The 12,293-nt window shown below is 46.5% G+C and overlaps 1 protein-coding gene across 3 annotated transcripts in view; it reads right to left on the bottom strand.

The window, feature by feature from the left end:
• LOC112543138 (solute carrier family 2, facilitated glucose transporter member 11-like) overlaps positions 1-12,006 on the bottom strand; it is a 40,849-nt gene extending 28,843 nt beyond the window's left edge. The window contains exons 1-2 of one of the 3 annotated variants that reach the window (XM_088143713.1): positions 11,811-12,006; positions 7,190-7,288 (exon numbers count right to left, since the gene is read on the bottom strand). In XM_088143713.1, the coding sequence (XP_087999839.1) occupies positions 7,190-7,288; positions 11,811-11,834 (123 nt within the window). In that variant the 5' untranslated portion in view covers positions 11,835-12,006. Of the gene's footprint in view, positions 1-7,189; positions 8,435-11,810 lie in introns of those variants that run through there. The other 2 variants (XM_088143710.1, XM_088143712.1) reach the window with 2 other exon arrangements.
• Positions 12,007-12,293: the final 287 nt, after the last annotated feature.

The raw sequence follows: 12,293 nt of genomic DNA, 5'->3' as shown, positions 1-12,293 counted from the left end.
TGAAGGCACAGCTGTACGCAAAGCTCTCGAAATGCGAGTTCCATCGAGAGCAACTAGACTACCTCGGCTACCGAATATCCAGCCGGGGAATTGAGATGGACCCGGCGAAAGTAAAGGATGTCCTGGGCTGGGAAGCGCCGCGAACCCGGAGGCAACTCCAAAGCTTCCTAGGGTTTGCGAACTTCTATAGACAGTTTATCCCGAACTTCGCCCAAATTGCCCTTCCCCTAACCGACCTGCTAAAGACCAAGGGCACTGGGAAACCCCCCAAGCCCAGCCTGGCACTTGCGTGGACTGCAGAATGCCAGGGGGCGTTTGAGGAGCTAAAACGGCGGTTCACAGCGGAGCCGATCCTGCGCCATCCCGACCCAGATCGGTGGTTTATAATCCAAGTAGATGCGTCAAACGTGGCAACGGGGGCAGTCCTGCTCCAGCCCAGCCCGGAGGGGGCCATCCACCCATGCGCCTACGCCTCCTGCAAATTCACCGAGACGGAGAGAAGGTGGATGGTGTGGGAGAAAGAGGCGTACGCAGTCAAGTGGGCACTGGCCACGTGGAGGCATCTACTGGAGGGGGCAGCTGAACCGTTCGAGGTGTGGACGGACCATAAGAACCTCGAGGCCCTGAAGACCCCGCGTAAGCTATCCCCCAAACAGGCGTGGTGGTCCCAATACTTCGGGAGGTTCAGGTTCACACTAAAACACATCCCCGGGAAGCGCAACTTCCTAGCAGATGGACTGTCTCGCATGCCCCAGCACGCCAGCCTACGGGAGGAGATCGTGGACTCTATCATCCCTGCCAGCAGACTGGCTGCAAAGGCGGTGACCCGAAGCCAGACCAAGGGGGAGCGACGGGACGCGGCGCCTGAAGTAAGGCAAGGGTTCGCGGAGGCGGCGGAGCGGGACGCTTGGCTCAAGCAGAACCGAGAGGCGCTAACCAGCCAAGAGGGGTTGTGGTGGCACGAAGGAAAGCTGTACGTGCCCAAGGGTTGCCGACGGGAGGTCATGGAAAGAGCCCACGACAGCCGGAGCGCGGGGCATTACGGCTTCGTAAAGACGCTCCACTTAATCCGGCGGCAGTTTTGGTGGCCCACGCTCCGTAAGGACGTGGAGGCGTACTCAGGGGGTTGCCCGGTGTGCGTGATGGTGAAAGGGGCCAAAGGCAAACCTAGAGGGCTACTCCAGTCGGTAGCGGAACCCGACGGCCCATGGCAAGAGGTCGCCATGGACTTCATAGTAGAGCTCCCGGAGAGTAAGGGGAAGACCGCCATTTGGGTGATTACGGACTTATTCTCTAAACAAGCGCACTTTGTAGCGTGCCGGCGAGTCCCCACGGCAGAGGGGTTGGCGAGACTGTTCGTGCAACATGTTTACCGGCTCCACGGCGCGCCCCGACGGGTCGTCAGCGATCGGGGCGGCAACTTCATCGCGCGGTTCTGGAGGGAGTTCCTGAAGCGGGTGGGGACGAAACAAGCCCTTTCTTCCGCGGCGCATCTGCAGACGGACGGAGCCACGGAACGCCTGAACGGGGGGCTCGAACAGTACCTGCGCTGCTACGTGGGGCACCAACAGGACGATTGGGCGGAGCTACTACCATTCGCGGAGGTGGCATACAACAACGCCGTCCACAAGAGCACCGGGTTCTCTCCGTTCAAAGTAGCCACCGGGAGAGACTTCGTCCCCATGCCGGAGTTGCCTCAGCCAGAATCCCAGATCAACTCCCTGGACGCCTGGTTCGCCCAAATCGACGCGACCCGGCGAGTGGCGCACGCGGCATTGCAAAGAGCCAAAGCCGACTACAAGAAACACGCGGACCGCAAGAGGCTCCCCGAGGAGCAGTGGAAAGTGGGGGACCAGGTGTATCTGTCAACCAAAAACCTAAAGACGCACCAGGCATCGAAAAAACTCAGCCCGAGGTTTGTGGGGCTGTTCCCCATTGCAGAGGTCATCAATCCAGTAACCGTCAGGCTGACGCTCCTGAAAAGCCTCGGGAAGATCCACCCGGTGTTCCATTGCAGCCTGCTAAAGCTGCACCAGCCGGGGAACGCCTGGCACAAGACAGAGGGAGTGCCACCACCCATCATGGTCGGGGGGGAGCAGCATTTTGAGATCAACCAGATACTGGACGCCCGGAGGCACAAGGGGCAGACCCAGCTCCTAGTGCAATGGAAACATTTTCCCAAGTCCCACAGCGAATGGGTGAGTAAAACCCACATAAGGGCACCGGACCTAGTGCGGGACTTTTACAAAAAATACCCCGGGAAGCCGAAATAGAGCTGGGGGGGGGGAATTGTCTTCAGGGGGGCGGTATGTCAGGTTCGGTCAGCACGGGGCTTCAGGGAAGCTCGCAGCCAGACCACGCGGAATCCACCGGCGGTAGCTAGCGGGGAAAAGAGGAACTGAAAGCGCCGCTAATTAACGGGCCACCTGCGCCCAGCCAAACAGGAAAACCGCAGCGGAAGCTTTTAACTATAAACTGATAACGGCGCGAGCCAGCAATGAACGGGGCCGCAGGCAGCGAAACAAGATCGCAACGCAGCACAGAACCCGCGGGCTTGCACGTAACGGGGAGGAACCAACCCAGCCGGAGGGGGACTGGCAATCAAGGACAATGGACCCTGACCGATCCTGCCATCATGAACAATCAAGGGGGATTATTGGGGGCCAACAATCTGCAGCTGCAACGTGATCGCGGGGCGGGAAAAAAGCGCGGGAAGGGGGGAATATAACAAGTGATGCAATTGTACCAAGCCAGTCCTGGCTTTGCTTGTGACTACTACGTTACGCATGAGTAAACCTTCTTTGTGAACCACACGTGTCACGAGAGTTTCTCTGTCGAACGGGGCAAACCTTACAGGCTGTATATTAGACAGTGTTGAGCAGCAATTCTATTTCAGATGGTCTTTTTCCATACAGATTCAGATCATCCACGTGAAGGAGGTAGGATAGCCTGGCAGATGTTTTTGATGTTTGATAGCCAGATCTTTCACTATCAGGTAGGTTTTGCCAGATGCTAACCAGTCTTCAATTTCACCTCCTTGCAGTAGTGGGTGCAGACCAGTCAGATGTTTCAACCAAAAACTGTGCAATTCATCTTTACCTGGTGTGGACCAATTCTTGGTTTTCCTTGCCCTTTTCTCCACCATTTCTGCTGTTATTACAAGTTCTTTCATTTCAGCTTCTTTTTTATTCTTATCCACTCCCTTTATCCAAGCTGCATTCTTGTTGTATTTCTTTGGGTTGTCCCATGGCTGCACTCAGAGCTGCACTGTTTCTTCTTTGTCAGGTGTTGACTGGTTCATTGCAGTCTCTCCACTGGTGGATTGGTAGAAACGTTTCTGATTTGACTGAAATTGGAGATTCTGCCTATAGTGTGCAATTTGAGCTTCGTATCTGCTGATCTTTTTGGCTATGGCTGTTATTTGCTGCTTTATCATTTCCAGTGCGTCTTTGATCTTCCTTGTTTCTAGGTGATATTTCTTGATCAGGTAACTTTGGTCTTCTTGTTCTTCAGCTTCTTTTTTTTCATCTGTTCTAGTTTGCTTGCATTTGATCTTAGCATGCCGATCTTATTTTCCAACTGATCTTCCATTTGGGTGGTGCACTGTTTGGCTTTTTTTCTTGTTTGTTGATTTTGCATCCAAGGTATTCAGTTATAACTGCATTGTGCTGTACATTAGTTGGTTTGTTTCTTGCAGTGAGCTGGTGCTTATATTGGATATTACGGTATTGGCATCTTTTAATACTTGTACTAGCTGTTTCTTTGTAACAAACTTCAATGCAGGCAACCTTATTCTGTTCTTTTTTGTGCTATTCTAGATGCTCATTTACTGTGTTTCAATTTCTCTTGTTTTTTAGTTAGAGGGCTTTGTTCTTTCTGAGGAGAAGGCAGAGGAGAGGGTCGTTGGTTTGGGAATGAAAACAATTCAATAGCTATGTTGGCTTCCTCTACTGCTGACTCCTCCTGGTTTGGTTCTACAGTATATTATTATTATTACTGTTGTTGTTGTTGTTGTTCACACAGCCAGATGTTTAGACTGGATTTGGCATTTTTATCCACCTATCAAATCTGTCTCAAGGATCTGGGATAGGCAGAGGTTGTTGTTTGATGATGTTAAAGGTATTATTATTATTATCATTATTATTATTAATCTACAATTAGATTCACTAATACTGGTGAAAACCTAATAATTCAAGTCCTAACCAAGAACCTAAAAATTATTAAGGTAGCGTTTGAGGATATAGGAAGTTCCAAGCAGGGTATTGTTTTGTAACATTAGGGTGTTCAGGTCTGATAAATTCAAAATTTCTAAATATTGAGGGAGTCCTTTCACTATTGCTTCGAGGGCTCCAATCATGATTGGTATAATGGTGGGTTTCTTTTTCCACAAGCATTCAACTTCGATCTGCAAGTCCCCATATTTTGTAAATTTTTCAGATTGCTTTTCCTCAATTCTAGCATCACCCGGTACAGCAATATCAACGTACCAGACTTTCTTCTTTTCAATGACTGTTATATCAGGCATGTTATGAACAAGATGCCTGTTTGTCTGGATTTTAAAGTCCCATAAAGTCTTAACCTGCTCAATTTCCAAAACCTTCTCAACTTGATGGTCCCAGTGGTTCTTGCTACATTCAAATGCAAAGTTTCCAATGACTAATTTTGGCAACTCAGTCATGATGCTGGTTATAGTCAGTTTGTGAAATTTTGCTGCAGCCACTGATCAAATGGTCAATTGTTTCATCCTTTTCACTACAAAGGCGACATTTACTGTTGTTTGTTACATGATGAATTTTCACTTTCATGCAAACCTTGTTCTTGAGCCGCTAAAATAAAGCCTTCAGTTTCTTTCTTTAACACTCCTGATCTTAACCAGCTCCATGTGGGGTTTTTATTGGCTTTTCCTTCTATATCCTTCAAGTATTGACCATGCATTGGCTTGTTCTTCTAATTAACAAATCGGTTTTCGATTGTTTCTTTTCTATACTCAGCCTTCACCTTTGTTGTTTTCAAAAGCTTTCCTTGATTGACTTCCTCCAATAAAGGTTCTTCACTTTTCTTAATATAGTCATTCAAGCCATGTTTTTCTTCCTCCACCGTTTGTTTCCCCTGTAGGATTTCTCTGCCCCCTTTGGCTCTTGGCAAATACAGCTGATCAATATTGCTTTTCGGGTGTAAAGCATTGTCATTATTTTTCTTGTTTTCTGATCCAAGTTTATTATTATTATTCTGATGGTACTCACTGATGGTACCCATTCTGATGGCACCCCAGGCCCAATGGGAGATGTGGTAGATTTTCTGGCCCAGTGTCTGGGGACTGTCAGGATTTGGGGTGGGGAGAAACAAGCTTAGACTCAACCTAGGAAATTGGAGTGGCTGTTAATTCAGAAGCATACATACATATTCTAGATCTGTAGCACCTTTTGCTCTTTAATCATATTCTACACATACTACTCAAAGGTTCTGCCTTAAACCAGAAAGAGGTATTGACCTGCATGGCACAGGGTTTGGCCCTGGGCCCTATACTTTGCATTGTTTTTGGATTAAAAGACAGAGAAATGCTTACCAAATTTGCAGAAGACACAAAACTTGGGATAACAACTCAAAATTAATCACTTAGGAAAAATGCAGGGGCACACTGAATGGGGGATTCCCAAATTGGCAAAAGTGTGTGTGAAAAAGATAATAATATTGACTGCAAACTATATATGAAATGTAGTTTGGCTGTAAAAAAGTTACATGCAGTTTTAGACCAGCAACAGTAGAATGGTTCTTAAACCATGGAAAGTAATCACTGTATCTGCATTGACCAGGTCCCAGTTAAGAACTGTGTCCACTTCTGAGCATCACACTTTAAGAAGAACTAAGCCTAACTGGGAGATGTTCAGAGAAAGGCACTGAGAGTGATCACGGAACTGGAAAATAAGAACTGTCGGGAGAGACTGAGGAAACTCCATATGTTTGCTTTGAGAAGACAGAGGAAGACAGAGGAAAGAAAGAAGAAAAATGTCAAAGCATTTTTCAAGGATGTTGTCGAGAAGGCATGAGATGAGATAATGGATTTCAGTTGCAGAAAGGCCTATTCTAGTTAAGCATTTTGATGGTGGAACTAATTATCCAGGATTGTGAGACTAGGCTGAAGCTGCCATAACCTAAAGATGAAGCAGGCACAAGCAGGGAGGACAAAAGCCAGGAAACTTATCTATGGGATCCTTCGGGGAGGTAGATAAGAAGGAAGCAAGTCGTTAAGGAAAAACAAAGGACCTGAACCAGAAAGAGGAGGTTGGGCCTGAGCACATGGAGGCCCTCGCCCCAATCCCATCAACTTGTACTTTTGGGGATAAAAGGGGTCCCAAAGCCCGCCCACTCTGAGTCGTCTGAGTCATTTGAGTCTTCTTGGTCATCTGAGTCATCCAGACTTGGCGGCTTCCGTCCCTCTAGCTAGTGCCTGGCAGCCTAGTTGGGAAGGACGTGGGTAAGTGTGTGTGTGTGTATGAGGAAGAGCAAATGTACCTTGCAACCAGTAAAGTTTTGCTGTTACTTTAAATTCACTGGGTCTCCGTGTATTACAAAGAACCTCTTGTGCCTCGGTGTTCGGTTGGAAGTGGTTTGTGTGTATCCCCAATTATTTCCCCGCTGTTGACCAGGGCTGTGTGTCTGTCTTCTCCAGCCGCACCTATCTGGAAAACCCAGGTAGAAAGCAAGGGGGGCTGACAAGATCCCCGTGCCTCAACAGGCTGTGAGTGTGTGAGTGAGTGACCATAAGCCGAACCTGGGAGCAGCGTCTGTAACAGGATGAATTCCCCTTTCTGTTTATTTTTTCTTCAGGCAGAGGTTGGCGAGCCCTCTGCCTGGCATGCTTTCAACTCCTGCACAGAACAAGGGGTTGGGCTCCACAGCAAAGCAGGTAGGTCCATTACTCTATAGTTGTAGATGCCTTAGGCTCTAAAGAAGCAGGTTGGTTTGGGTGTCCTTCCACTCTGCAACCAACCAGCGCAACTTCCTTCCTAGTCCATGGAGGGTCTGCAGCTAAAGGAGCTCTATCTGGGGCAGGTAGGTACAGTCTAAAGGGCCCCATAACTCCAGGGTGGAGAGCCTTCTGTGCTGCTCAGCACGGCCAATGTTTGGACTGAAGAAAAAGCATGTGGAAAGGAAGGGACTTTGGAACTGCCAAAACACTTTCACTTACCAGGGAGGGATAGTTTATCACTGAAATGTGAAACCCATAGGGGAAGCTGCCCCCTATTCCTAGCACGAAGATCATTTGGAATAGTCCCCGGTACTGAATCTGCAAAGAGAAAACACATTAAGGGCTCCAGCATTTGGCACCAGTTTACTACCAGAGATGTATCCTCAAGGTCATTCCCCCTCCCTCTCTCACACACACACCGCAAACAGAGAGAGAGGAACTGCATCCATAAGGCTTGATTACAGACTAATCAAGGCAGAATAATGTGCAACTTCCCTGGCAGGCCCTTCCTTTAAGGGGTCCCCAGGACAAGCTATCCAGGTCAGGCTGAACCTCCTGACAACCTCTGTCCAGCTGGAGAGTTCTCAGGCCTTCTACCAAAGAAATCTCCCCTCTGGAAAAAATAGAAAATAAGGATTTTTTGAGATCTTCCTGCTGAGAAATACAGAACTTAAGCAGCATGTGGCAATCCTGAAATATAACAGGTAGCTGTAGACATTGTAGGAGGAGAACTGTGTTAGTCTATGGTATGCAGAAATCAGGAGGAAATTGGCAGCATCTTTTCAGACTAACAAATTTGATTAAAAGGCATAACCTTTTGTGAGCTATAGCTCATTTTGTCAGAGCTCAAGAGAGCTTATATCTTGTTAAGGCAACATGACTCTAAATTAAGATCATTTTAACAGCATAGTTGCTAGTCTGATGTAGAATGTAGGACAGCACATGGTAGAGCTAGGAATTTGACAAGGAGAGCAAAAGAAGGTTATTCCCCATGGGTTGTCACAGAACTGCTTAGGAAGAAAAGGGAATATAAACTTCTCCTAAAGCACAAGAAAACATTGTACCAAACAACTCTTTAGCATTTGTTCCTGACTGCCATAGATTCTAAAGATACAACAAGTGGTAAATGCCAATTTGGGAGAAGACAAGAACATCCCAAAGACTGGAGTGTCCAAAGAAGAATGGGAGAACCATCACACTAGATAGTTTGCTCCATCTCCCACTTCCGCTAATTCTCCAATTAATCTAAATCTTAGTGATGTTACACCCTGGCCCCCTGTCTCTCTCTGAAACAAATGATTCTCTGATCCTGGCTTTGCCATCAGGCAAAGCCCCAGGAGAAGATAATATCCCTGGAAATTTAGCAAAAGCTAATATTGCTTGGTGGAAACCTATTTTGGTTAAACTTTTTAATAACATTAACTCCACTGGCCAACTTCCCCAGGGCTGGAATACAAACATAGTGATCCCAATATACAAAAAATTATAGACCAATTAGCCTGATTAACATCATGCCCAAAATTTATGCAAAATCTAGCCAATAAATTAGAGGACTGGATCATTGATAACAATGTGCTTGCAGAGAAACAGGCAGAGTTACTCCACAAGTGATCATGATTTTGCATTGGATCATTTCATAAATATGTATAATATGTAACACATGCCAACAGGAAATAGTTTGTTGCCTTTGTGGCTACTGATGCAACTTTTGATGCTATTGATAGAAACAAGCTATGGATTAAGTTAGATCAGTTGAATTTGGAAAGAAAGTAATTGATTTTAATCATGGCATTATATGCAAATACTCAAATTCAGGTTAGGGCCAGTAGGGCCCCTGACAGATAACTTCAAGACCTCTAAAGGGGTGAAACAAGGATGCGTGCTTGCACTGCTCCTATTTAATCTATTTATTAATGATATTGTATTGATTGTCTTTTAATCAGATGTGTTAGTCTGAGAGGGTGCTAACAGATTCCTCCTGATTAACAGGTAGCTAGGTAACTGCAGTTGTGCACATGAGGAATGTTTTAATGGGAACTCCTGTATTAAAGCAATAAGGTTCAGATAGGAAAAAGGAGTTTATTGGGAAAAGGGAAGTACTGGAGAACAAGAATACAATCACCCAGAATCTCTTAACTAAACTAGTTACTTATTATCTCCTTGAATAAGCTTTTGGGCTTCAGCAGAGGTTCAGAGTTCATTACTGTGGTTGGAGGCAGATTATCTGGACCTGTGGCTTGGACGTTGCATAGATCTGAGACTCTAAAGTAGCAGGTTGGTTTGGGCATCCTTCCACTCGGGAGCCCACCAGCACGGTCCCTCCCTCCCGTGATTGCTTCCCCAATTCCCAAAGAAAAGTGCTCCATTTCTGGTGTCTTGGGTATAGCCAGCAAATCAGGAATTATCTAATGGCTCAATCTTCCTTCCTAATGACTGTTGGAGAATGATGAAAAAGGCAAAAGAATACCAGTTTTCACTGCTTCTGCCTTTATAGGAATGATATTCCATGACAGAGTTTTTTGTTGGGGAAACAAAAGCTTAATTCTACTTCAAGGGAATCATTTAGTGCCGTATCAAAGACTGAGTTTGCTCCAATTGGGCTGAGAGGCAGGGCCAGATTCAAGGTCCCTGGATCCAGTATCCTAACTGCTAACCCCCATTTGTCACTGATCTTACCGCATAACGCCCGCCCTATGGAACATCCTGCCCCCTCCTTCGTGGCCTTCAGAAAAGGGATCAAATCCTGGCTCTGCCAGAAGGCCTGGGGGCCGGGGGGGGGGGCGCACCTGTGGAGATGGCTGGTGCAGTGAGGGGTTGTCCCCCCCCCCAGCATCTCACAGGTTTTTTAGGGCTAAAATCATAGGAGGGTTTTAGAGCATTTTTAATATATGTTTTTAAATTATTTATAGATGGTATCCATGTCTGGAGAGACCAGTGTTTTTTCTTCTTTTTTGTTATTGTGAGCCGCCCAGAGTCACCCATTGGGGGAGATGGGCGGCATACAAGTCTGAAAATAAATAAAAATAAAAATAAATAAATAACATGCCAAACCTCAGGAAAGTACCAGCTTATGCTTTCTGCTTTTCTAAAGTATGGCAACTTCAGGGAATGAAAAAGGAAAAGTGGACCACGTGCAGAATTTCCTGCTTGAGAGAGGCCTCTTGAGGGCTTAACCAGAAATGGTAGTGGGTTAGGGCAGCTTCTCCTTGGTTAAATCTCTCTTAACCCCCGCAGGTCTTTCTTGGAGAAGGAGATGGTGCTGCCTGTAACTGAGCTGAAGCGTGGGCTTCCTTTCTGACTCACACTGCTCTCTCCCCCACTTCTTAAGAGACAATTCTCTGTCTCATTTTTTCCTTGCCCAGCTTCTTGCATACCAACTGATTTTCCAGCAAATCTATGTAAGAAAGAATGTTTTTTGTCTGTCTCTTTGCAGCTTTCTCTGCTTCCCTCTTATTTACATCCTTGTGCTGTTTTTCTATACTTATGCCAAGTTTACAGCTGGATCAAGCTCAATTTTCAAATTTAGGATATTTTAAAAGAAAAGTACCTCTAAGCTGGTTCGAATGTCTCCCCCCTCCTTTTTTTTTTTTTGGCTTGGAATAATTACACATAACACAAACCTGCCCTTCCCATAAGACTTTCCCCCCCCCACAATTTGATTTCAAGCTAGAGTCCGAACACGAAGCTGCAGAAGGATACCATATCATTAGTCAGGAGTTACTTCTGACTAAGCCCAGCCCTGGGAGGCAGGCTGCCCTCTCTTCCCTGTCTGTTTTCCACTTTCTCCTGATGCCAACCATGCTTTTCAGACCACCTGTGGCACCTTGACTTGAGGTCAGGGTGGGGCGAAGACCTGTCCTCTCCACTGGCCACCTGGGGTTGCTGTGGGCCACTCTCCACTCTGGCCCCAGCATTCAGGCTGTTTGCCTACTGCTGGCTCTCCTGAGAGAGCAAGGCTAGATGTATGTTCATCTTGAAAATGGACCAACTAATTAATTTGTTAATGCAAGATGAAAAGGACTTAAAACAGCCAGTCAAGGACTGTGCTGCATATGCTTAAAAGCTTATGGCATTCGGTGAAAAGCTTTTTGCAGCCCAAGCCAAAAGGAAGGCCAGGTGTGACCTGGAGGAAGTGGCTCCCCTCAAAGAAGAACTGGTTGGCCCAAAAACAGATAACCCCCCACTGCTGGGACAGCAATCCAAGCCAGGAGAGGGAACAACTAAGGCCATGCCATCAGTGCAGACCTGTGTGACAAAAGTGAAGGAAACAGAGGGTAACATGCCCACTCACCTGCTTCTTATAGGGCATTCCCACAGTCACTTTGGCAATTAATTCTGTTGAATTTAACTGGGATTTACCTCTTGACAGACATGTGTAGTATTGGATACTCAGAACATAAAATACATAATGTCCAAGAGCAACCAGGAGCCCCATCCCTGAATCCTACCTCTTATCCTTTAGAGGACTCTCCCTCCCCACCCCAAGCCTTCTCCTCAAATCCAGGGGGCTACCAACAGCACCCTCTCCCTTTGCTCTCTGAGCCCTGCTTGCTTCACAGCACCCTTACTTGCCTGGAAATTGGGGGAGATCTTCAAAAAAGTGGCAGGCACATAGGGGAGAGCACCTCACTCATTTCCTATTATTCTTCAGGTAGCTGAGTGTCCCCAGGTAATTCCTTGCACAAGGTAACCTTGAAGTCCTAAAGGGACGGACTACACAAAGGAGCAAGGAGCATTACGAATAATGTTGGCCATTTGCTTCATCTAGAGTCTTTTCCTCTATGCCTCTGCGTGTGTGTGTGCGTGTGAGGGGGTGAGTGATAGATAACCCAGTACTCACCAGATCCGAGAGGAAGCGAGCCATCTCCCAGCTAAGAGGCAAGCAGGAGCTAATTTCCTGTAACCGGAAGGCACACAGGCTGCTTCTCAAAGAGGTCTCTCATTGCAGAAATTAGCAGTTGGTCCCATTTAATTGAAGTTAAAGTTTGCCATGCAAGTTTTCAAGTTAATGTATTAATTTGCTTTCTATGCAAAGCTGGAGCTATTGGGTTAAATAAATAATCCAGCAGTAGATACAATAACCAATTAAAGGATCAGAAACTGCCTAGCTTCTGTGAACGCCCACAGACTTGGCAAATACTTGGCCTTTGCTGTCATCAAATTATATAAATTTCCCCTTGCTGCACTGAATCCTGAAAAAAATGTGAGATGGTAATAGATATGAAACTTTCTGCTAGCTGTTGGTTAGAGTTGACAAGATGAATCCACTTTCTTGGACCAAAGCACATGTGATGCTAATGACAGGGTTTACCTTGAATACACA

Source organism: Python bivittatus, unplaced genomic scaffold (assembly GCF_059951505.1).
Source record: "Python bivittatus isolate LINGU-HERP-01145 unplaced genomic scaffold, Pbiv_v1 ctg000390_np1212, whole genome shotgun sequence".
Classification (NCBI taxonomy): Eukaryota; Metazoa; Chordata; class Lepidosauria; order Squamata; family Pythonidae; genus Python; species Python bivittatus.
The sequence above is the reverse complement of the archived record's forward strand: the minus strand, read 5'-3'. Positions and strand labels throughout refer to the sequence as shown.